The sequence below is a fragment of the Tupaia chinensis genome, unplaced genomic scaffold, assembly GCF_000334495.1.
Source record: "Tupaia chinensis unplaced genomic scaffold, TupChi_1.0 Scaffold143599_1, whole genome shotgun sequence".
Classification (NCBI taxonomy): Eukaryota; Metazoa; Chordata; class Mammalia; order Scandentia; family Tupaiidae; genus Tupaia; species Tupaia belangeri.
Window position 1 is genome coordinate 264,994 of NW_006203445.1, and position 23,545 is coordinate 288,538.

General features: G+C 47.8%; 2 protein-coding genes across 10 annotated transcripts in view; one reads left to right on the forward strand and one right to left on the reverse strand.

Moving 5' to 3' along the window:
- The window catches only part of MAST2 (microtubule associated serine/threonine kinase 2), a 158,334-nt gene extending 153,270 nt beyond the window's left edge, over positions 1–5,064 (forward strand). For all 8 annotated transcript variants that reach the window (XM_014582430.1, XM_027766588.1, XM_006164222.2 and 5 more), the window contains 8 exons: positions 233–387; positions 600–883; positions 975–1,169; positions 1,814–2,040; positions 2,230–2,352; positions 2,728–2,864; positions 3,006–3,196; positions 3,482–5,064. In XM_014582430.1, the coding sequence (XP_014437916.1) occupies positions 233–387; positions 600–883; positions 975–1,169; positions 1,814–2,040; positions 2,230–2,352; positions 2,728–2,864; positions 3,006–3,196; positions 3,482–5,007 (2,838 nt within the window). In that variant the 3' untranslated portion in view covers positions 5,008–5,064. The remainder of the gene's footprint in view (positions 1–232; positions 388–599; positions 884–974; positions 1,170–1,813; positions 2,041–2,229; positions 2,353–2,727; positions 2,865–3,005; positions 3,197–3,481) is intronic.
- A 2,195-nt stretch (positions 5,065–7,259) lies between these two features.
- PIK3R3 (phosphoinositide-3-kinase regulatory subunit 3) overlaps positions 7,260–23,545 on the reverse strand; it is a 97,881-nt gene continuing 81,595 nt past the window's right edge. For both annotated transcript variants that reach the window (XM_014582441.2, XM_006164225.2), the window contains 4 exons: positions 21,804–21,980; positions 17,810–17,884; positions 17,206–17,376; positions 7,260–10,926 (listed from right to left, as the gene is read on the reverse strand). In XM_014582441.2, coding sequence (XP_014437927.1) covers positions 10,728–10,926; positions 17,206–17,376; positions 17,810–17,884; positions 21,804–21,980 — 622 coding nt within the window. In that variant the 3' untranslated portion in view covers positions 7,260–10,727. The remainder of the gene's footprint in view (positions 10,927–17,205; positions 17,377–17,809; positions 17,885–21,803; positions 21,981–23,545) is intronic.

Sequence of the window (23,545 nt, forward strand, 5' to 3'; positions counted from 1 at the left end):
CTCGGGGAGTTGGAAATGTGGCCACTTCTAGAAGAGGAGTGACGGCTGGGCCCACACGTGGCAGGTGCCTCTGGAGCCACACCGTCCCTGGCGAGAGGTGCCAGGGCGAGGCTGGGTCGGGCCCGCAGTTTTTCAGCTGGGGCATGTTGGAGAGGACTGGCACAAGTCTGTGGGTTTCTGGTGCCGAAGGGGTGGCTGTCAGAGCGTGCCCAGCGTGGCCCTGCGCCCACAGGTGTACAGCAGCATGGAGCGGCTCTCACTGCTCGAGGAGCGCCGGACCCCGCCTCCGACCAAGCGCAGCCTGAGTGAGGAGAAGGAGGACCGCTCGGACGGCCTGGCAGGGCTGAAGGGCCGCGACCGGAGCTGGGTGATCGGCTCCCCGGAGATGTGAGCCCTGGCGCTCCCTGGGGTGGGCAGCACAGCCCCTGGGCTGTCCCAGAACCTGGGAGAGCAGGTGCCCGGGAGGCGTGCTGGTGGCAGAGAGGGTGGCACCGAGTGTTCTGTCGCGCTGCACTCTGACCCCTCAGCACGCTCCTGGGGAGGCCTAGGTGGGAGGGGGAGCGTGCTGAGCCCCCTCACCCCAGGCCTGTGTCTCACAGATTACGCAAGCGCCTGTCGGTGTCTGAGTCATCCCACACAGAGAGTGACTCGAGCCCTCCGATGACAGTGCGACGTCGTTGCTCAGGCCTCCTAGATGGGCCTCGATTTTCTGAGGGCTCTGAGGAGGCCAGCAACGCCCCCAGGAGGCAGCAGCAGGAGGGCATATGGCTCCAGACACCCTCACCTGCAGAGGGGGTACCTGGGCCCAGCCATGAACGGCCAGTGGAGCGGCCGCTGAAACTGGACGAGGAAGAAGCAGGCCCAGGCAGTGGTCCCAGTGCAGGTGGGGTGTCAAAGGGCCTGGCCTGGGGATCCCACGGGGCAGGAGGGGCCTTGGCAGCACCACGGGTCTCACTGCTCACTTGGGCCCACAGCCGGGGAGACCCGAGACCGAGGGACCCCGCAGCCGGCAGAGGGAGCCACAGCCAAGGCCATCAGCGACCTGGCTGTGCGCAGGGCCCGCCACCGGCTGCTCTCTGGGGACTCTCTAGAGAAGCGCACCACCCGCCCCGTCAACAAAGTGATCAAGTCCGCCTCTGCCACGGCCCTCTCCCTCCTCATTCCTGCAGGTGAGGCCCCGGGGAAGCCGCGCTAGAACTCGCAGGCAGGGCCTGCGGTAGGGGTCTGTGCGTGGCGCACGTGTGTATGTGCGTGTCGGGTGTGGGTACCTGTGTGCATGTTGAGGGTCGGGTGCCTGAGAGACTGTTGCTGCCCGTCCCTCTGCGATCCAAGTAGAATTGTCTGAGGGTGTGCCCTGGTGTCTGGCTTGTGTGTACGTGTGCCAGAGGCGGGCGAGTGCCGCGTACGGAGTGCAGGCTTGGAGGCGGAGCGCTGATATTCGGGTCCTGGCTCCATCACTAAATGATTCTTGCCTTGAGGAAGTTGCTTAACCTCTGTCAGCCTCAAGTTCCTTATCAAAAAATGTGGCTATTAGTAGTGGCTAGCTCACAGGATAATGGTGATGTTGAGGGGTGATCAAGAGCTGGGTAGTCCTTAGTACGGACACGAGGCTGGCTGCCGCTCCCCATCACGTCCCCCACCACCTGAGCTCCGAGGGGGCTTTGCTGGTCGTGGTCCTGACCGAGAAGCACCAGGGCTCAAGCTGTGTCAGTGGCCGGAGCTGTGCTGGGATTGACAGATGTGACAAGGGACCAGGCTGGGAGCACGCTCAGCCAGGTCCTCTGACCCCCTAACCTTGGCTTTCTTCCTCCAGAACACCACACCTGCTCCACCCTGGCCAGCCCCATGTCCCCTCACTCCCAGTCATCCAACCCGTCATCCAGGGACTCTTCTCCAAGCAGGGACTTCTTGCCAGCCCTTGGCAGCTTAAGACCTCCCATCATCATCCACCGAGCTGGCAAGAAGTACGGCTTCACCCTGCGGGCCATTCGTGTCTACATGGGTGACTCGGATGTCTACACTGTGCACCACATGGTTTGGGTATGTCTGGCACCCGGACCTGGTGTCTCAACCTCATCACTCTTGCATTTCCCGCTCAGTGGAGCCCACGTGTCCCCTGGCTCTGTCCCTGCCCGCTGCATCCTCTGGGGTCCCCACTGAAGGAGCAGAGGCGGGCCCCATTTTTCACACTCGGGCTCCAAACTGAGGACTGTTCTTTTGCCGGGACAGCACGTGGAGGACGGAGGTCCAGCCAGTGAGGCGGGGCTTCGCCAGGGTGATCTCATCACCCACGTCAACGGGGAGCCCGTGCATGGGCTGGTGCACACAGAGGTGGTGGAGCTGATCCTAAAGGCAAGTGCCGGGTGTGCTGCCCGCTGTGGTGCCGGAGTGAATCTGTGCCAGCCGCGGGGGGTGGGAGAGCTGGCACACTTACACCTGGCCCTGAGGACCGGTGCACAGGAACTGGGGAGGCACAGCTCAGGGTCTCCTCTGAAAGCAGCGCCCTCCCTGACCAAGGCCCCGGGATCCGTCTGAGCTGTGGGTAGGACTGGAGAACAGGCCGGGTGCACCTCTTCTCCGTCTTCCCATCCCTAGACCACCGTGAGGGGAGAGTGCAAGTCTGGTTCAGACATGTTGGTGAGCGGGGAAAAGCTGGGGCTGGAACCCCAGCCAGGGCAGGGGCAAGTAGGGCCACCCTTAGCCTGGGCCTCCTGCTTTGCTCCCCAGAGTGGAAACAAGGTGTCCATTTCGACAACTCCCCTGGAGAACACGTCCATTAAGGTGGGGCCAGCCAGGAAGGGCAGCTACAAGGCCAAGATGGCCCGGAGGAGCAGGCGGGGCCGGGGCAAGGATGGACAAGAACGGTGAGCAGGCTTGGGCCACAGGGTCTGCTCTGGGCCACCTGGGTGCTGGGGGGTGCTGGAGGTGCTGGGTGCTCGGCCCTGGGTCCCGCATGTGCCACGCCCGATGCACTGGCTCGCCCTTTACCCTTCCCTCCGCCGCAGAAAAAGGAGTTCCCTGTTCCGGAAGATCACCAAGCAGGCCTCCCTGCTCCACACCAGCCGCAGCCTTTCTTCCCTTAACCGCTCGTTGTCGTCAGGGGAGAGCGGACCAGGCTCTCCCACACACGGCCACGGCCTTTCCCCCCGATCGCCCACTCAGGGCTACCGAGTGACCCCCGATGCACTGCATTCAGGTATGAAGGGCTCCCTACAGAGCGGAGACAGCCCTGGGGGAGAAGGGTGCCCAGGACCTCCCTGCTGCTCGGGGGTCCCTCTCCGAGTCTCTCAGCCCACCCACCCCTTGAGTGATCGGCAGTCTTGGGGAAGCACCGATGGGGCAGGAGGGTGATTGTTCCTGTAACCTGGGCTCTGGTCCACTCCTGGGGTAGCCTCCACAGTCCTGGAGCATTCCAGGGATGAGCCCTGTGTCTCTCTGTGACTTCGCCAGCTAAATCTGCTCTGCCTCTGTCTGTCCGCAGTGGGAGGGACCTCATCCCAGAGCAGCTCCCCCAGCTCCAGCGTGCCCAGCTCCCCCGCCGGCTCGGGGCACACGCGGCCCAGCTCCCTCCATGGTCTGGCACCCAAGCTCCAACGCCAGTACCGCTCTCCACGGCGCAAGTCAGCGGGCAGCATCCCCCTGTCGCCACTGGCCCACACCCCTTCTCCGCCACCACCAGCGGCCTCACCCCAGCGCTCCCCATCACCCTTGTCTGGCCACGGAGCCCAGGCCTTTCCCACCAAGCTTCACTTGTCGCCGCCCCTGGGCAGGCAGCTCTCGCGGCCCAAGAGTGCGGAGCCACCCCGCTCGCCCCTGCTGAAGAGGGTCCAGTCGGCTGAGAAGCTGGCAGCTGCCCTCGCTGCCTCCGAGAAGAAGCTCGCCCCTTCTCGCAAGCATAGCCTCGACCTGCCCCACTCCGAGCTAAAGAAGGAACTGCCGCCCCGGGAAGTCAGCCCTTTGGAGGTAGTCGGGACCAGGGGTGTGCTGTCTGGGAAGGGGGCCCTGCCAGGGAAGGGGGTGCTGCAGCCTGCTCCCTCGCGGGCCCTCGGCACCCTCCGGCAGGACAGAGCTGAGCGCCGAGAGTCACTGCAGAAGCAGGAAGCGATCCGCGAGGTCGACTCCTCAGAGGATGACACCGATGAGGGGCCTGAGAGCAGCCAGGGTGTTCAGGGGCCGAGCGCGGCATCTAACCCGGACGCGGGCCAGAATCCTCCCCCTAGAGGAGCAGCAGAGGGTGGGGAAGAGGATTCCTTCTTGCCCAGGGACTCCAAGAGCCAAGGGCCAGTGGTCCCAGGCCAGTTGACAGGGGTCACACTGGGGCTTCCAAGAATAGAAGGTCCCGGTGCCCCTCAGAGGAAGCTTAGGAGCCCACAAGCCTTCGAGGAGGCCGTCAGCTCCTCACTAGCCCCCAGCCTGGGCAGGTCTGGTCCCACAGATCCCACCCCCGCTGAGGGCTGCTGGAAGACCCAGCACCTCCACCCCCAGGCACTGACAGCACTTTGTCCCAGCCCTTCTGGACTTGTCCCTGCCAGTTGCTCTGTTGCCGCCTCCACCTCCGGGAAGCCAGGTGTGTGGCCCTGGAAGTTCGTTACCGAGGGCCCGGAGTGGGCATCCCCAAGCAGAAATGGGACAACGGCAGGTGGGCTGGCCAGCCCCCAGGAGTTGGAAAGCATAACCACAGCCCACCCCAAGGACCCAGTTCCCAGGCAGGAGGGGAAGGCACGGCCCCCCAGTGCCCCTGGGGTGGCCCATTCCCCTCGCGAAGTTCCCAGCCACAGCTGGCCGTGGGAGCCTGAGTGTGCACAAGTCAAGAAAGAAGAGCCCACCCTGAGCAGTGCCAAAGTGCCCGATGCCTCAGGTGACCGGAGGCAGGACATTCCGTGCAGAGGCTGCTCCCTCAGCCAGGAACCTGGGCCCAGTCTGCTCCGGAAGGGCCGAGAACTAGGGGGCCATCCAAAGCATCAGGACTTGGCATTGGCACCAGATGAGCTTCTAAAGCCAACGTAGCCGTCGTCTGCCGTGTCTCCCCCTGAGACCTGTGTAATAAAGCTCCTGGAAACCGTCTTTGTCTCTTGCTTCTTTCCTTTGGTCCACACACACACAACTCTGGTTGTGCTGCTGCTGGGAATATAGTGGTGGATGGGGAGAGCCACCTAACCCAGCTTGCCTTCCCAGAGACTGATGTCGGAGCTCCAACCGAAGAATAGGTGATGGGTGGTAGTGGAAGATGGGGGTTAGCTTAGGAATGTCCGGGCAGAGTCCGGCATATACTGGGTCGTCATGAAAGTCACCATGCATCTTTGCATAGAGACAAAAAGTATGACTTTCCCGACAGCCTAGTACAGTATGCCTGGGGTACACAAGAGCTGAGTGTAGTTCACGGTGGAAGAGGGCCTGGCAAGGGCTGTATCCGATGCTCTTTAGGGGTTAGACTAAGTGATGAGGAGCCAGCAAAGACCACGTCGTGATTTGTGATGTATTCTTTATGGAAAAGGAACTCGGCTTTCACGCCCAGAGTGATACGGTTTGGGCAGAGGACAGATTCCAGTCTATACTATCTATACTATCTCCTGATTGAGGGTGCCAGAAATGAGAAGAGGGGGAGGAGATGAAGAGTAACACTGAATACATTTCACTTGAGCTACTTCTTTCTGAGACATCCAAAAGGTAATTGGATGCACAGGTCTGGAACTCAGAAATCTGGATGAGGTAGAAGTGGCAGGACCAGCAGTTAGCATAATGGCTATGTCGCTGGACTCCCACGTAGTTGACCACGGTTCAAGTCCAGACCTGGTGGCTTAAACTCATGCCGGGCGTGTGTGCGTGTGTGCCCAAGATCCCGAGAGGAGAATGGAGAAGGGATTGCGGCGTAGCCTTCTCACTTTCTGTCTCTCTGTCTCTGTCTTTCTGGAGAGCACACACCTCTCCAAAAACGAAAAGGAGGGCCACCAGTATATCAGCAATGGTAAGTTCAGGAGCACCAACGTGAGGTAGAGAAGTCTTAGAAGGCAGCTAGAGGGCCATAAAATCCAAGAGTGGGAAGTATTGTGATAGATGCTGAGCAGTCAGGTGACATGGAAATAGGAAAGCGCCCACTGCTCATGAAGGCCTTTGTGTTTGTGGCCAGCCAGCCTTTTCTGGACAGTAGTCAGGCAGGCCTTGGCCCTCAAGTGGGCATGCTGTGTGTGGCCCACGTGTGCACCACTGCCTTGGGAAAGTGGTGTGGCAGGGGAGGGGAGGACCTCAGTGGGACCAGGGAGTGGGGCTGGGAGAGCAGTGCCTCCATGGTGGCGGAGGACTGGCAAACCTGTCTTCTGACCATCCAGCAATCCAGTGCCAGAAGGCCTGGCGACAGGACAATGCTCAGCCACCTCCCCACCCCCCACAGCTCTCCATCGCCCTGCACAGGGAGGGCTGTGGCCACTAGAGGGCGAGCTCTACCCACGGTGGCAGGGCCTGATGGTAGGAACATTTGGACCCCCAGCCTTCTAGTCTAGTCATTAGGTTTCACTTCCTGCTTTCTTTAGTCATTCATTGACGGCTGTCCCGGGCCACCTGTACCTGACACTGGGGAGACAGGTTGTTGCCCTGAGGGTTGCAGGGAGATGGCTGAGGGGTTGAGCACCCCGTGTGAATGAGGTCAGAAGCACCATGCCACAGCGGGTGGGACAGATCTGGCAGTGTTTCATGGAAACTGCCCCTTCTAGGGGGCTGGACATCCATGACACCTAGCACATGGTTCAGGTCCAGGGCGCTCCCTTTGAGACACCGCGGGCTCATCCTTAGGGAAGTATGGAATTTCTGGACAGTAACTTGTAGTACCAGATTTGTCTGAGGACGCTCATTCGCTGCAGTGGTGATGTTCCCAACACTGAACCCTGACAGTGCCGTGGTGGGCCTGGGGCCACACCAGGATAGACTGTAAGGCTGAGCCCACCTCCCCAACCCGCAGAGTATCACGTGGAAATACTTATTTCTGGGCGGAGAACCAGTAAGCTGGACGTATTAGGAGTGGGTGAAGTCAATATAGAAGTCTCCCAGTGTCCTGTGTTGGATGGTTCATTGGCCATTAGGGTCGATTTCCTCTTCCTCAAGGGAAGAAGAGAAAGCCTCTGGCTGCCCCAGTTCAGCCCCAGGACCAATCGTTCTGGTACTCACTGGAGAGGAGGTTTGGGAATTTCGAGGGCTTTGCAACATCCCAGTCTTCTCTTGTGGGCCCAGCCCACCCCTCCATATCACAAAGACAAAAAGATGCTTTATTGCAACGACTTTATTGCATTACTGGAGCAAGTTGGCCAGACTGTCCCCTCTTGGGGAAGGTAAAAAACAAAGACTCAAAAGTATCTCCCCTTACCTTCCCCCCACCCTCCCCCACAACTGCACAGCAATGTCTGAACACATCTGGTGACGAGAACAATTTGCAAAAGTGGTCTAGGAACTACATTATGAACTGCCCCAACACAAGACATACAGTTGGCTTCCTTGTGAATCTGATATTTACGTAAACTACATGAATTGTTTTGACTACATCAAAGACAACGGAAGAATAGTTTTTCACAAGTAACAACAGGGCACCAAAGTCACATGCTGAAATTTGGAAGGAAACAAGGTTGTTTGTCACAAGTGGCTGGGGCTAAAGCAAGGCTGAGCAGTTGGCAGCGGGGGCCCAGGCAGACCTCATCTGGGCCCCTGGTTTCTGAGGTCACTGAAGCCTCAAAGAGGCCTACGCTGGGGTCTTAACTGACAGCAGAGACCACCTTAGAAATAAGGAATTGCCCAGATGCAACTCTTGACTCAAGAACATATGAGGCTGGTTCCTTAGTAAGAAAGGAGACCCATGGGAGATACCACCCTGGCTTCTTCAGGAAATATGAGGTCCAAAGTAAGTGGGAGATCCCATGAAGGCTTGGAGAGGGAGTGGAGGTGCAAGGAAGTCTCATCCTCAGCCATGGCGGTGGTAAGGACACAGGCAGCCTATCCAGGCCTGAGTCATAGGCCAGGTTTGGCATCTGCGGCCAGGCAGAGACAGAGCATTGTCTGTGATGAAAGCTCCACCTGGAAGACATGGGCCTAGAACCTGTGTCCAGCCAGCCCCAAGTAGCTCTCACGTTGGTGGCTGGCTTCTCTAGCCAGGGGAATAATGATTCCCCCCCACCCCCCGGCCTTGGTCTGTCTCCTTACCCTCTGCCTCAGTGAGACCGCAGTTAAGGTGCCAAGAGAGTCCTAGGGCCCAGATCGTGGGGCAGGACACAGAACTCACCTATGAAGGAAGCCAAGACCTGCTCCCCAAGCCCTGAAGCAAAGGAGCAGCGCAGACCCCTCTATGTACACTGTGCCCAGTGGGTAGTAAACTGCTTCCTGTGCTGTTTCCACTGGCTCAGGATCAGGCAAATCATGTGGCAAGTGATCGGAAAAGATACCTTCCAACTCCTTAAATGATCCCAGGATCTCAGCTCCCACAAAGCAGTGAATCCAAGAACAAAAAACAGCAAAGAAAAAGTCAAGGAATGCAGGACTGAAAACAAAGCCCTTCTCCACAGGCCAGCCCAGGTACGGGTCCTATGATGGCGCTCGCTTTCTCCCTCACCCCTTTGCCCAGTGAGGAGCAGACACGTTCATACTACAGGTATGAACCCTCACCCCCATTCTGGTTCATTTTAAAAGACATTCAGAACACACCAAAATGTTAGTAGCAGATAGGAGGGAGTCCTCACACCTAGTCTTGAGCATCTAACTGCTTAAGCAGGTTTAACACCAGATGGGATCCGTCCAGGTGTGCCCAGCAGCCATGGCCAGGCAGTTCTCAGTAAAACTTCCAGCAAGATTTTAATCTGGCAGTTGGGGAAGGGACATGATGGCTGTGAGGTAAGGGTTTGAATCAGAACAGTGACACTGAATGAGGTTTCATTCATCTCTTGTCTCGAGCAACATAACCAAGGAAGAGCCAATGATACACCCACATTGCTAGTAGTTCTGGAGGATTTTTCCAAAATTTTAATCTGAGTCTTTGTCTATTCCATGGCCCATCCCAGACCCTGTCACCAAGATGAGTGCTCATAGGAACTAATCTCTTTCACCCTTAGAACCTGGGCTTGCCTAGCTGTAAGCTTTACGAACCGAGTCCCAGGTACTGGCTGCTTCTCCAGCTCAGCCAGGATGCCTGACTGCACAATGTGGGGCTCAAACAGCTGAGTCACTCTAAGCCGATTATGGCTGCAGGACTGGCTCAGAGGCAGCTGGACTCTGTCTGTCAAATGAGTGTTGACTGATGGGTGTGGGGCATCATGGAGGCAGGACGAGATGCCTGTCTCCCATTCCACTTGCCTGGCTTCACTCAGCTGGAAGGCTCAAACCACATGGAGCAGAAGATTCCTGGCCTAAAATCAGGGCCCCTGGAGCATGAGGGCAGACTGTGCACATTGCCTTAATGGCAGGAGCACAAAAAAGGCAGAGAGAAAGCTTCCAGATGGCTTCTACTAACAGTCTAAACTCCCAAACCAGCCCATCCTCTCCCTGCAAAAGCTTCAGAAACCACTGGGTGGAAGCACATGTGTAACGTGGTTATGACCCTCACCCTGGACACCAGGGCCCTGGGTCGGTGACGTCCTGAGGTCCCTGACCACAATCTTACTCCCCTCCTAGCCACCTAAGTCCTACCCAGCAAAGGAGGGGGGATGAAGGGAAATGAAACCATGTTTACTGTTTCTGCAGGGCTTTTAACCTTGGGGAAGCACATGTAAGAATGTTGTTCTATGTCATTATTTGGTATATCAAGCCATCTAAAAGCACTGGATTGCACCTTTTCTTTACTCATACAAACAAGTTACAAAGGTTCAAACAACAGATCATTCTTTAGGCTAAGGAAACACCACACAAGCACCAACTTCATAGCTCACCATCCCCACAAAAAGAATGCTAGTCCTCATCTCTGAGAATCAAGGGCAAGGCAGGAGGAGCCACACTGACCAATTTTAGTGTCGGCTAAAACTCAAAGTCTAGCTTCTTTTTTATTTTCAAGTTTTGGTACAGGTGTGTGCATTCAGCTCCTAGTGCCTCCGTCTCCTATCAGCTCTCGGTGTGGCAGCAAACACTGTTTAACTGGCTTCTGAATAATGCTTCTGTATAGGGAGGAACGAGTCAGATGCTGAGGCCTAAATTATGCTAGTAAGAAATGAAGTCCTTCAACTGAAGGTTTTTTACCCCGTGGCTTAGATTCTTTACACAAAATCCCAAGCCTCCCCATTTTCCTTTGGTTGTCTTTTTCATCAATCCCATTCTACCACAGAACCAAACGAGGAAGAAAGACCGCCGGAGCACACCGACTCCCAACAGAGCCACGCCCCTGCTGCATTCTCAGAGCTGAAGACCAGAGAACATAGACTCTTCACAGGCTTGCAAATACGAACCCCCTTCCCCCATCAAACCTACAATGTTCTGTTGAGGGTGCCTGGCTAAACAAAACGAAAACCCCAATGAAATAGACTTTCCAAAAAGAACATCGGCTTCCAGCTTAGTATGTCAGTGCAGAGGCACGGCTGAGTCCCAGAGAACCCCAGGCCCCTAGAGCCCCCATCCCGGCCGGCTGCTGTTCGGCCTCTCCACTTCACATTCACAGAATCACTTCTTGTGCAAAACAAGCAGTCTACGTAGAAAGAATGCCCTCATCGTAGTCTAATAAAAACTGTAGAAAAAAATGCTAGAGAGCCACCTCTCTGCTTGCTCCCCCTTTATCTGCAGAGCGACGGCATCTGTGCGTGGACAGGGTAGGCAAGCCTGACGTTGAGGGAGTCGTTGTGCTGAACCAGGGATGTCTGCTGGTAGTGGAGCACCAGCTCCTTCAGCGAGCTGTACAGGTTGTAGGGCTCTGCAAAGCCGTAGCCCCGGGCAGTGTTGTAGATCACACAGTGCTTCACTTCCCCGTCGGCACTGCAGAGACACACCACAGAGGAACGGTAAGGCAGAGGACAACAGACAAGGGCCAGTACACGGCCACAAGTCAGAGCAATGTTAAGCAAAGGACAAGAAGTAGAAGTGTTTGACAAGCAACAAGAGCTTGTAAAACCGTGGTCCCTCCCACCCCCTTATGGACTTGGCCACGGATACAGACAGGTCAAAATAACTAACCACAGAGATAAGGGTTTACTTCCCAGCTCGATTCTGTTCATTGGTCTACGTCTAACCTTGTGACAGTCCCTCACAGTCCTGATTACTGTAGTTTTGTAGTAAGCTTTAAAGAGCATGAGGACTCCAACTTTCTCCTATTTTTTTAGACTGTTTTGGCTACTTTGGGCTCTGGCATTTTTATGTGACTTTTAGGATCATCTTGTCAATTTCTGGAAATACTCAGCTGGGTTTCTGATAGGATTATGGTGCGCATGTGGACCAATTTGGGAAGTACTGTCACGTTAATATGAAGGCTTCTGATCTATGAGCACAGAATGGCTTTTCACTTATTTAGGTCTTCTTTCCTTCAATGATGTCTTTAGTTTTCACAGTACAACTCTTACATTTCTTTGTCTTATTCCTAGATGTCTCATTATTTTGATGCTATTGTAAATGGCATGTCTTTGTTTCATTTTTGGATTGCTCATTGCTGGTATATAGAAATAGACCTTTGTACCCTATAACTCCTGAACTCACTTATTAGCTCTAACAGTTTACTTCTTCCTTTCCGATCTGGCTATCTGTTATTTCATTTTTGTGCCTAATTGCCTGATTAAAACCCTCATACAATGATAGAGGTGATTAGAGCGGACATTCTTGTCTTCTTACTGATCTTAAGAGAAAGAAGTCTTTCTTTAAATATTTATTTTACTTATTATTATTATTCAATTTGACCAGAGAGAGAGGGGAAGTGAGAAAGCAAGCTTCCAGGTTTCGAGACTCAAACCACGGTCAGACAGGTGACAGTCCATCACCTCAACCATCACGTCACCTGCCAGACCCAAGGAAAGCAGTCTTTCACCGTTACATGTACTAGCTGTGGGACTTTCACTGATGCCCTTTATCAGGTGGGGGAAGTTCCCTCCTGTTCCTAGTTTGATCAGTGTTTTTTAACATGAAAGTGTGCTGGATTCTGTCAAATGCTTTTTGTGCATTGTGAAGGTAATCATGTGAATTTTGTCCTTTATCCTTCCTATTGGATCAATTGAGCAATTTATCCCTGAAAGTCAAATTCATCTTCTGTTCTTATGGTGCACAGAATGGAGAAAACTACTGCTATTGCTGGAATTTCAGCCTATACTACAGGTATGGTCGATAGCTACAATTTCTGTAGTGAAATACATAAACATTACTTGAAACTGTGTCCGATATATTTGCTTGTTAGAAAAGTCATAACGTATTTTTTTCTATGCAAAAACACATCACGACTTTTCCAACAACCCAATAGTTTGGTGGTCCAGCACTTGCCATGCTCCAGAGAGGGAAATCATATATACCACCCATCAACCAGCTATTGGTTATTTTTTTATATGATCAGTTATTAATTAGGTTCTTGGCAAAAAAAAAAAAACAAAAAAACTTAGAACACCAATTTGTGAGGATAAACTCCATTTGTAAGGGCAAACAGAGATCACAGGTAGCCCTGGAGCTGAGGAACAGCTTTCATTTTTGGTAAAATTTGCAAGTCCACAGCTTTCTGATCAATCATGCGCTGCTCTGAAATCTCGTATTTCTCCTTCTCTGTGTTGAAGATCTCACCTCTCTGGTGTCTGGGCTTCCACAGCTTCTTTATCTTAAAGTAAGCATTGGTAAAGTGTTCTGGGATTTTTGCTTTGCTATTATCAATTTTCATGGAGGTGGCGATGACAAATTTCTGGTGTGTTCTATGCAGTGGAACTCAACTGAGGAACAGCAGTCCAGCTATAAGCAGCAAGCCACTGCTCAGCTGCTTCAGGAAAACCACTCTCTTGCTTCTGTGGCGTCCAGTGAGGATGATCAAAATGGTCCCAGGAGTGATGCTAGCTTGCAGCTTTCTCACATGCTGACTGAAGGATGTTTTGTTTTGTTTTGTTTTTGCTGCGGCTCACCAGCTTTCAAGGCACATCTTCAGTAGGATAATACCTAGGCATTTTGCAAAGTTTAACCACCCGGTTACCACCTTCTTGTCCCACCAACTGGTTTTGTGACAGTGGCAAGAACCTTCTCCTTTTTCTTTTCAATCCTGGACTTAGTGGCCAAGTCTTTCTTCTTGTACATAGCCTTCCTGGAATCCATGGCAGATCGAGAGTATCTGCTGATGCCCCAGACTAGGGGCCGGGTGTCGGCTGCAATGGGGCTTCCCCTTTTTGGGCATTTTAGTCTTGGGGTCACCCTTTTTAACCTTGCCACTGGCATCAGCCTTCTTGGTTTCAGGATTTTTCTTAGTATCCTGCTTCGTAGCTTGTTCACCTGCCAACTTGTATAGTGGGAAAGAGAACTAAACTCAACCAGCTATTGGTTATTTAAAAATAGTTGGCAGCCATTCTGCCCATACTTTGCTGCCTATTTTACAACACATAGTTCAGCCTGGTTCTGCCATTCACTCCAATTCGAAGGCCACATACAAAAACACTCAGCCTTTCTTTGGTTTCCAGCAAGCTCAGGTTACCCACAATAATCCCAACTCTTGTGTCCCTTCTTGGCGTGGGTGTACATACACAAAACATCAAGTCCTACTGTTAAAAATGTAAAGCAAAGCACAAGATGGGGAGAGTTCATTGTGATATGCTGGGGTCACATCTGGCTAATTTATGTAGTGTGATCAATCCAGAAATAATGCTTTCAATCTCATTTTACTGCATGCTGTATATCAGAACAATTTTCTGTTAACAAACATAATGTTTTGATTTTTGGTTTTAGTACAAACACTCAGGGATAAACCATTCAAATGAATATACCTTAGTTGTAATATTTATTATGTTGATGCTTGGTTAAATTAATTTTGCTCTTTTTCTAGTTTCTAAAGTTAGAAAAGACTAGATTATTGATTTGAGGTCTTTCTTTTCTTTGTGTGCATGCATGAGTGTGTAGGGATATTTTAGAGAGCGTATCACCATGTTGCAGCTCCTGTTTCAGCTCCCCACCAGCTGGGACCATAGGCATGCACCACTGTGCTTGGACTGAAGATCATTCTTTTGTAATACAGACACTTAACAGCTACAAACTGTCCTCTTGGCACTGCTTTAGCTATATCCTATAAGTTTTGATATGTTGGAGTTTCTGATTTCCTTTGTATTCCTTTTTTGATCCATCAGTTATTTAAGAGCATACTATTTATTATACACTTATTTATGAATTTCCCAAATTTCTTGCTGTTTTTTATTTCTAATTTTATTCCACTGTGGCTGGAGAACATACTTGGAATGTTTTCAATCCTTAAATTTATTGAGACTTGTTTTAATGACCTTACCTATGATCTGTCCTGAAAAATGCTTTATGTACACTTGAAGAAAAGAATGTTTATTCTGCTGTTGTTGAGTAGAGTGTACTATAGATGTCTGTTAGACCTAACTATTTTATAGTGTTGTTCAAGTCCTCTATTTCGTTGTTGATCTTTTGTCTAGTTGTTCTACTCCAAATCAGTGTCTTATTTTTCAAATGGCAACAACAGTAACCATTATAAGCTCTCACTACTTGATTTCCCAATCCAGTGAAATACGTGCATTGCTGACTGCAGGTCTTTACACCGAGAGAATCCTGGAGTTCAGTAACTTCTTAGGTGTCTTTATGATGTTATCAACAGAATTTTTTTTAAAAACTGAGTTTCATACCTTGACGTCTTACTACTTGATCATTTTAATTGTGCTATGAGAGTCTACTAAAAAAACTAAATTAATTCAAATCCCTACTTCAGCAAAGGTCCTAGGTATATTGGGAGATCACTGTAGTCAGACTTTCTATAGCCAAAGTGGCTAGCAAACCAGTTGAAGTCTTTGTGGTATCAGCCTCTTTTGCTTCCAACCATCCTAAATATGAACTCCAATATGAAGTGTGACCTCAGTTTCCATGGGCAAGGGAAACCTACACTGCTGTGGACTTGATTCTGGTCAAGTCCACCGCTAAAGGAAGAAGAACAGGAATATAATTTCTCAACACACTGAAGTTGTTCCTTCATTTCTAGAGAATTAACCAAGCTGCTGAAAAGGAATTTCTATCAGCTAAGTCCTTAACGTACAGGCTGCTACCCAGTGACCAGTGTGTGAGTAAAAGACTGGATTTACTGCTTTCCTCCTTATTGTTATTCTTAAAAAATCCCAAATCTTTTGAGAAACATCCTCTCCTGTTACTTCCACTTAAGTCATTTGAGCAGCTCAAATCAGAAAGAAAGAAACTGTTAGAAGTAGTCTATCTTTGGATAACCACAATCCAGTGCATTTTTAACTCCTCCCTCATTTTGTTTTCTTTTTTTTTTTTTAAAGAGAGATTTTTGTTATAGGGCATGTGCACCAGCTAGAGAGACAGAGAGAAACACAGAGATAGAAAGTGAGAAATCATCCCCCCGAGGGAGACAGCCATGCTGCAATCTCCTCCATTCTCCTCTCAGGATCTTGGACATGCAAGCCCATGCACCCAGCATGAGTTTTAAGCTGTTGAGTCTGGGACTCAAACCACCGTAGACTATGTAAGAGTCCAGCGGTGTAACCATTATACATCTGCTGGCCCCTCCTCCCCCATTTTCTGCCTACAGACATCCTACTCCACCTTTCAAGGTCCAGCTCAAATATCTTCCACGAAACCTTCTAAACTACTCTTTCTTCATCAGAATCAACAGTTCTGCATATGCATGGCTTACTAATACCTATTTCATAGTGATTCTTTTTACCTTGTGTATTTAGTAAAATGAAGAAACATGGTAAAATAGAAATATATGCATTTTGAAACCACATAAATGTGGATTCAAAGTCTGACTCCATGGCAGAAGTAAACCACTAAATGTAAATCATGTAAATCACTGAGCATTCTGTTAATATCAATGCCTTACATCTACCTGTCCACCTTGTCCTCTTTGAGGTAAAAAATCACTTTATCATCTTTGTTTGCCTTCTGTTTTAATTGTCCATAACATAATTATCATTGAGTATTAGTAGGTAACTTATACTTACATGCCAGCACTGTTCAAATCATATTGTATTACACTTAAGATTAATTCATTTAATTTTCACAAAAACTCTAATATAGATATGAATTCTAATATAATATTAAATATTAGATACTCTAATATAGGTATTGTTCATCTTATTTTACATATAAGGAAATTGGGCAAAGAAAGGTTAAGTGATTGACCCAATGTTACACAGCTGGTAAGCAGCAGAACCAGGATCTGAATCTGGCATATCTGGCACCAAAGCTTGCCCTCAAAGCCATTATACCTTTTTTTCTTAGTAGGATCTTTGTCAATGAAGATGTTTTCCTTCTTAAGAAATATACATAGTTATCTGCACAATTTCACTTTCCTTTATAATGAAAATAGAATTTTCCCAAAAACATTAAGATCATCTTAAGGAAAACACACCTAAAATTTTTATCACTACCTTGACAGAATATTATTTAATTTAAAATTTTAGGTAGAATTTTTTTTCTAAAGTAATTCTGTTAGATTGTCAGAAAAGTCATGATGTGGGACCAGTAGCTGGCATAATTGTTACGTCGCTGGACTCCCATGTAGTCAATTGTGGTTCGAGGTCCCATACTCAGCAGCTTAGTATCATGCCAGGTGTGTGTGTGTGTGTGTGCATGTCCCAGATCCCAAGAGGAGAAGAGATTGTGGCATGATCATCTCATCTGGGGGTTAATTTCTTGCTTTCTGTCTCTCTGGCAAGCACACATACCTTATAGCAAAAATCTCTCTCTCAAAAAAAAAAACAAAAAACAGTCATGATGCATTTTTGCGTAGAAAAACATGTCATCATTTTTCTAACAAACCAATATTTAATCAAGCCTTTACTAATCTGACAATGGAGACAAAGTTAGGCATAGAGGAAACTACTAAGAAGTAAGCAATTTTTCAATTCAAGATCTCACATTACTTATCACAGACTGAAATCCAACAGCAACACTGCAGGGCCTAATCTGCTCATCACATAAATTTAAGTCCCTAAGATAGTTTCAGATATAATTTCTCCTAAAACCATTTCCTTTATACAAATATTAATGTCCAAGCCATGGCTCCTCATTAGTCAATGCAAAGATTTCAAAAAAGTCCTAAACCCAGAGAAGACTTACACGACAGAGCAAGCGTAGCATCCTTTCTTGCTACTCTCACGAATTAAAAATGCACCATCAGGTTTCCCATAGAGTAAGTCTTCTGCTTGTACTCGATTGATATCCTCGACAAACCAGGTTTTCTCATCATAATGGGGCAGGTTTTCATCTTCCTCATTGATAAAGTAGGTCCTAAAAATTAAATGTTACGATATTATTCTAACAGCCAGGTCACTTATATCTAAAAGCAAATTCATGAATAAAATGCTCTTCTAAATTTTAACTCCAAAATGACAAAGCAAATTTGCAATTAGTTGGGTGCTTTTTAAACAACTTCATTACTTACTATGGTACAGAAAGCACAGAATCCACGTGTTTCATCTCATAAACTGAAACATGAATATCTGGATATCAATGCTATGTATTCAGATTTCACATGGCTGGACAGGTCTCTGAATGCAAGTGTTGTCTATAGGTATTCTTTGGGACCATTCCAGTTAAAAGAGATGCAAAATTCTTGATTCAGTACCAAGTGACAAAGAGAAGCAACATTTAGGATGCATAAAAAAGGCCCATTCTTTTGGGTAACAAAGCCTTCTGACAGAAAGGTATGGAGAGAACTTACTCATCAGCATCCTCATTCTTGATCCCCAGCCAGGCATTCAGGCGTTTCTGTCTCACTCCTTTGTGATTGAGCCATCTGCCAGAAGGAAGACACCAGTGTCAGTATCTATGCAAACTCTGCCTGGACAAAGTAGGTATGTCTGAGCCAACCAAACTTCCAGAGCCTAAGAACCTCTTATTTCCCTAATCCCACAAAAAAATGGCCAAGAGAGCTCCCTAAATTAGTCTTTCCATTTACTCTCCTGTCAAATAGTACCATGATGAATTAATCTTTCTGCAAAAAGGAAGAAATCCAGATAGCTACTTGAAATTAGGCATTTCTGTCGTTTTGCATTTTTTTCTAGAAGGTTATGCTATCCTGTGCATAGCTGCACTCACACACAGTGGAGACATTTGTTTCTGAAATCATTAGTTTAAAGTAAGAATGGTATCGCATTTGCAATGTTCACTAAGTCAAAAGACCCATTTCCTATGTGGCCAAACTGAACTGAGTTTAAAATTCTAATTAAAATTGAAATTTTATTGGGACCAGCAGTTAGAGTAATGGCTATGTTGCTGGACTCCCATGTAGTCGACCATGGTTCACGTCCCGGACCCAGTGGCTTAAACTCCCGCCAAGTGCGTGTGCGTGCGTGCCCAAGATCCCGAGAGGAGAATGGAGGAGAAGGGATTGTGGCGTGACCATCCCCCCTGGGGGTTGATTACTCGCTTTCTGTCTCTCTGTCTCCTCTGTCTCTCTCTGTCTGGCGAGTGCATGTGCCCTATAAGCAAAAACCTCTCCAAAAAATGAGAAAAAAAAAATTGTAATTTCATCAGCTGTTTTTTACATAACCAAGCCACAAGAAATCAGATAGCAATCTGAGTAGTTATTATGAGTTTACTTCATCACAAAGCAAATCATAGTATCTTTAAAAAAAAAAACAAAAACAAAAACAAAACTTTCTTTCTTTTATGAGTTAAAAAGTCAGAGATGAAGAGATAGACAACACCCCTCACAGGATCTTGACACTGTGATCCACCTCCACACCTTCAGCCAGCCCTGGATTATGGTCACATGCATGCCTGGCATACTCAGGGAAGTCTCCAGATTTGAACACAGAACCTTTCCATGTGGGTCAGCCTCACAAAATGTCAGTTTGCTGCTGTACCACTGTTTGCCACCCATATTCTCTTAAGACATGACCAATATCTTAAAGTACAATGACATAAGACATCGATTTAGATCCTTTCAGATGGCCAATGGTATAATACTGGAGTAAAGTATAAAACTACTTTTATTCATTACCACTTGCCAACCAAGGTCTCTGATCATTCAGATACTGCCATCAACAGCATCTCAAGAATGGTTACCCCGACTATCCCAACTAAGGCATTCCCAGGCATTCTACACTTCACTGTATCTTATCATCTCCATAGCACTTAGCCAAAATTTATTATTTTGCATTTCACTTGTCTCCTCCAGCAAAACGTAAACTGCTTTAGGACCAGCTCTATGGCATAAGAGTAACACACCACTCAAGGGAAACTGATGACTATGGCTCAAAACCCCTGTTGGGTCAGCCTAAAACAAACCAGACAAGTGTGCGAGTGCCCACTATAATGGGCTGGAGGACTGGAGGAAGGAGATTTCAGTATGAAATCTGTCTGTCTGTCTTTTTTTTGGGAAAGGTTTTTCTTTTTGCTATAGGGAGCGTATGCTCGCCAGACAGACAAAGAGACAGAGAGATAGAAAGCGAGAAATCACCCCCCAGGGGGGACGGCCATGCCGCAATCCCTTCTCCTCCGTTATTCTCTCAGGATTTTGGGCACGCACGCACACACGCCTGGCGTGAGTTTTAAGCCACTGGGTCCAGGACGCAAACTGTGGTCGACTACATGGGAGTCCAGTGACATAGCCATTACGCCAACTGCTGGTCCCCTGTCTGTCTGTCTTTCTGGCGAGTGCATGGGCCCTATAACAAAAACCTCTTCAAAAAAAATTTTTTTATTTACTTATGTATTTATTTATTTATTTTTCACATGAGTTTTGCCAGAGAAAGAGAGAGGGCGGATGAGAAAACAAGCTGCCAGGTCTGGGACTCAAATTGCAGTCGGCCATGTGGAAATTCCAGTGCCCTAACCACCACGCTACCTACTAGCCCCTATCTAAACTCTTTTATATAGCTTACATGACCCATTAATGGACCTTTCAAAGTCTGGTTTGTATGTGCTATGGTCTGAGTGTGTCTTCCCAAAATTCATGTGTTGAAATTCTAGCCCCTAAGGTGATAGCATTAGAAGGTAGAGATTAGGGGAGTCGATTAGGTTGTGGGGACAGAGCTCTCACGAATGGGATTAGTACTCTCAGGTAAAAGGTCTGAAGACACAGCTAGAAAGCACAATCTGTGAACCAGAAAGCAGACCCTCCCCAGACACGAAACCTGTTATACTTTGATCTTACAGCCTTTAAAACTGTAAGAAATTCCTGCTATTTATAAATGATCTGGTTTATGGTATTTTGTTATAGCAGCCTGAACAAACTAAGATCACACTTATTCATGTCCCTTGGGATGGTATACATCATTATATTTTTATAGCTTTTCAGGGCGAGGAAGTGCTTCCATTCATTCCTTTGTTTTTGGCCTAAACTTGGGCCTCTCTTCAGTTTCATGAAGTGACCAGAACCACAAAAGCATTCTAAACCAGATACATCTGCTTTTAGGTAAGGGTACCTCCTCGCCCTGTTCACAAGGTTGTCCTGTACACTAACATATACTTGCTCGACATTTTTATTTTTTTGGCCACATAACAAACTGAAATGATCTCTTGAGAGAGCAGCCTAGTGTAGTTGTAATTGTTTGCCCAAAAACATTAGCTTAAATTTTTCTCTACTCAAACTTATCTGTTACTGCTATAATCAGTGACAAATTCCGTCCTATCCCCTTTCACATAAAGAAATCCTGAAGTCTATGGAAAACCCAGAGTTGGAGGTCTTTGCTGTTTTTTTTCTGTCAGGAGTGGTGGTGTTGGGTGGTGTTACATGCATGAAGGTCACTTGTAAACATATTTCGTAACAGTCTACCCATTACCCAGAACTAAGTCCAATATATTCCTTTTCCATGGATTCTTTCCTCTAAAACAGTCATTCATTCTTCTTCTTTTTTTTTTGGAGAAGTTTTTGCTATAGGGTGCATGTACTCGCCAGAAAGAGAGAGAGAGATAGAAAGCAAGAAATCACCCCCTGGAGGGGATGGCCACACCGCAGCCCCTTCTCCATTCTCCTCTTGAGCCCTCAGGCATGCCCACGTGTCTGGCGTGAGTTTAAGCCACCGGGTCCAGAACTCGAGCTGCAGTCGACTACATGGGAGTCCAGCAACACAGCCATTATGCCAACTGCTGGTCCCAGTCATTCATCCTTCTAAAAACCTAATCTATACATTTTGTTCTTAGAATACATATGTAATCTATATTTGGATAACATCCTATTATGCCTATAATTGGCTAAATCATATACTTTCTCTAATATTAAAGTGTTGGGTTTCACCACTCAAATAATCCAAGTGCTTGTTATAGGCACATTTCTGTCATTTATATACAGTATTTCATTGTTTAAATATAAAAACCCTTTAAGAGACTGTTCTATGTGCTTGTCTGTAGGCCTCCACTGTTAGTATCTTTTTTGCCCTGTGCCTGTAAAAAAGTAATTTCTATATGTATGGTTCTACCATGTAGCCAAAGATTCCGGCTTTTGTGTTTTAGACAAACATTAATGTGTTCTTTGTAGCTCTATACTTTGCTCATGCCACAGCACCGTCTGAGATTTCTGAGGCATTTGTATGAATAAATGTCCTACATTCTGGTTTGCTCCACATCTTGACTTCAGTTAAACTCTGGCAGTCCCTACTACTGACAGAACTATTCTCAATTACAGATATTTTCTTTCCCCACAAATATCCCTGCTACAATAGGAACCTGCTGCTAGTGTCTCCCTCCCCGTTTGGTCCCAGACTACTTACACAAGGTGCTGATCTCGGATCTTGCGCAGCTGGATCAGGTCAGGTTTGATGCTATTCATTTTTTTATCTATTTCTCGGTTGTCCAAAGCCTGTTTCTTCAAATCTTGCTCTAGACGCATTTTGCTATCATGAATCTCACCCAGACGTGATTTCAATTTATCATAATTCATCATAATCCTGTGAAAATATTTGACATAGTAAGGTTAAAATAGCAACCACGCAGAAGGATCCTATAGCGCAAGTATGGTCCTAAAGTCCTAAGTGTGATGGACAGCTGTTGTTGTGGCCTGGCCATATCCACTCCCATTCTTCCAGCAATAGCACCCTGGTGTGCCTGTAGGTTAGAGTTCTCTGCTCCTGTCTCAGGTCTTGGAGTGGGAACACACAGCCCAGACTAGCCAATAAGAGTATTTCATTCTGTTCTGTCTCTACCTGAAGGCTACAATGACTGCTTCAGGAATGGAAATATGACCCAAACTGACCCAATGGGAGTGAATTCTAGTTTTTGCTAGAACTATTATAAAAAGAGATTCCGTTTCCACTAAAGTTGCTAAATTATGAGTATGTGATTCTAGGACCTTTAGCAGAATGGTCACCTCACAGGGAAAATCTCCTTGAGAAAAACTGAGCCAAAGACAATGTGAGACAGGATCCAGTGACCTTGTCTGGGCCCTGGTTCCAGCCATGACTGACCAAGTAAAGCTGTCAAAAGTAGCAAAGCACAGCAGTGAAAAGGAATGGCTTTCCAATGACCTGACTTGGATGTAATTCTGTGCCTTCTCACTTACTGCAGGGCTGTGGACCAGCTACTTAGCTTCTCCATGCCTTCATTTGCTCATCTGTTTAAAACGGGAACCTACAATAGTACTTACTTTACTGGGTTATGGTATTAATTCGATGATACATGTAAAAGGATTATAACACTGCCTGACACAGCTTGGTAAGTATTTAATAGATGATAGCTATAAGCTATTCCAACATATAAAGTTTTGCTATGGTAACAACTGTCTACATTCCTCTTTCATCACTAAATATGTTACTTACATTACTATTAAAACTTCATCATTCTACTTTACTTCTCTCTACAAATTATTTACTATTTCTTCATTACAATAATAGTAATTATAATTTAAGAGTCTACCATGTGCCAAGATACATATCACTTCATTATCACAGCACTCCAGCAAGATATTATCCCCAGTTTATGGAAGAGGAAACAGATTTAGAGAGGTTAAGTAATTCACTCAAGGTTACAGAGCAAATGACCAATATAGAATTCAAGTTCACGGCTTTAACTGTTAAGCCACACTGAGTCACAGCACTTAGCTTGATCTTCACGCACACAGAAGTTCACTATTACTGTGCTTTTCCATTGCACATGATACATTTTTACTTAAACATAATCATTTTCCCACATCTTTTGACGTCTCAACCCATTACTATCTCCCACTAAATTTGCTTTGATAAAGATTTCCAACGTCCTTGGGACCAGCAGTTAGCGTAATGGCTATGTCGCTGGACTCCCACATAGTCGACCGCGGTTCGAGTCCCGGACCCGGTGGCTTAAACTCACGCCGGGCGCGTGTGCGTGCGTGCCCAAGATCCCGAGAGGAGAATGGAGGAGAAGGGATTGCGGCGTGGCCATCCCCCCTGGGGGGTGATTTCCTGCTTTCTATCTCTCTGTCTCTCTCTGTCTGTCTGGCGAGCGCACGCGCCCTATAGCAAAAACCTCTCCAAAAAAA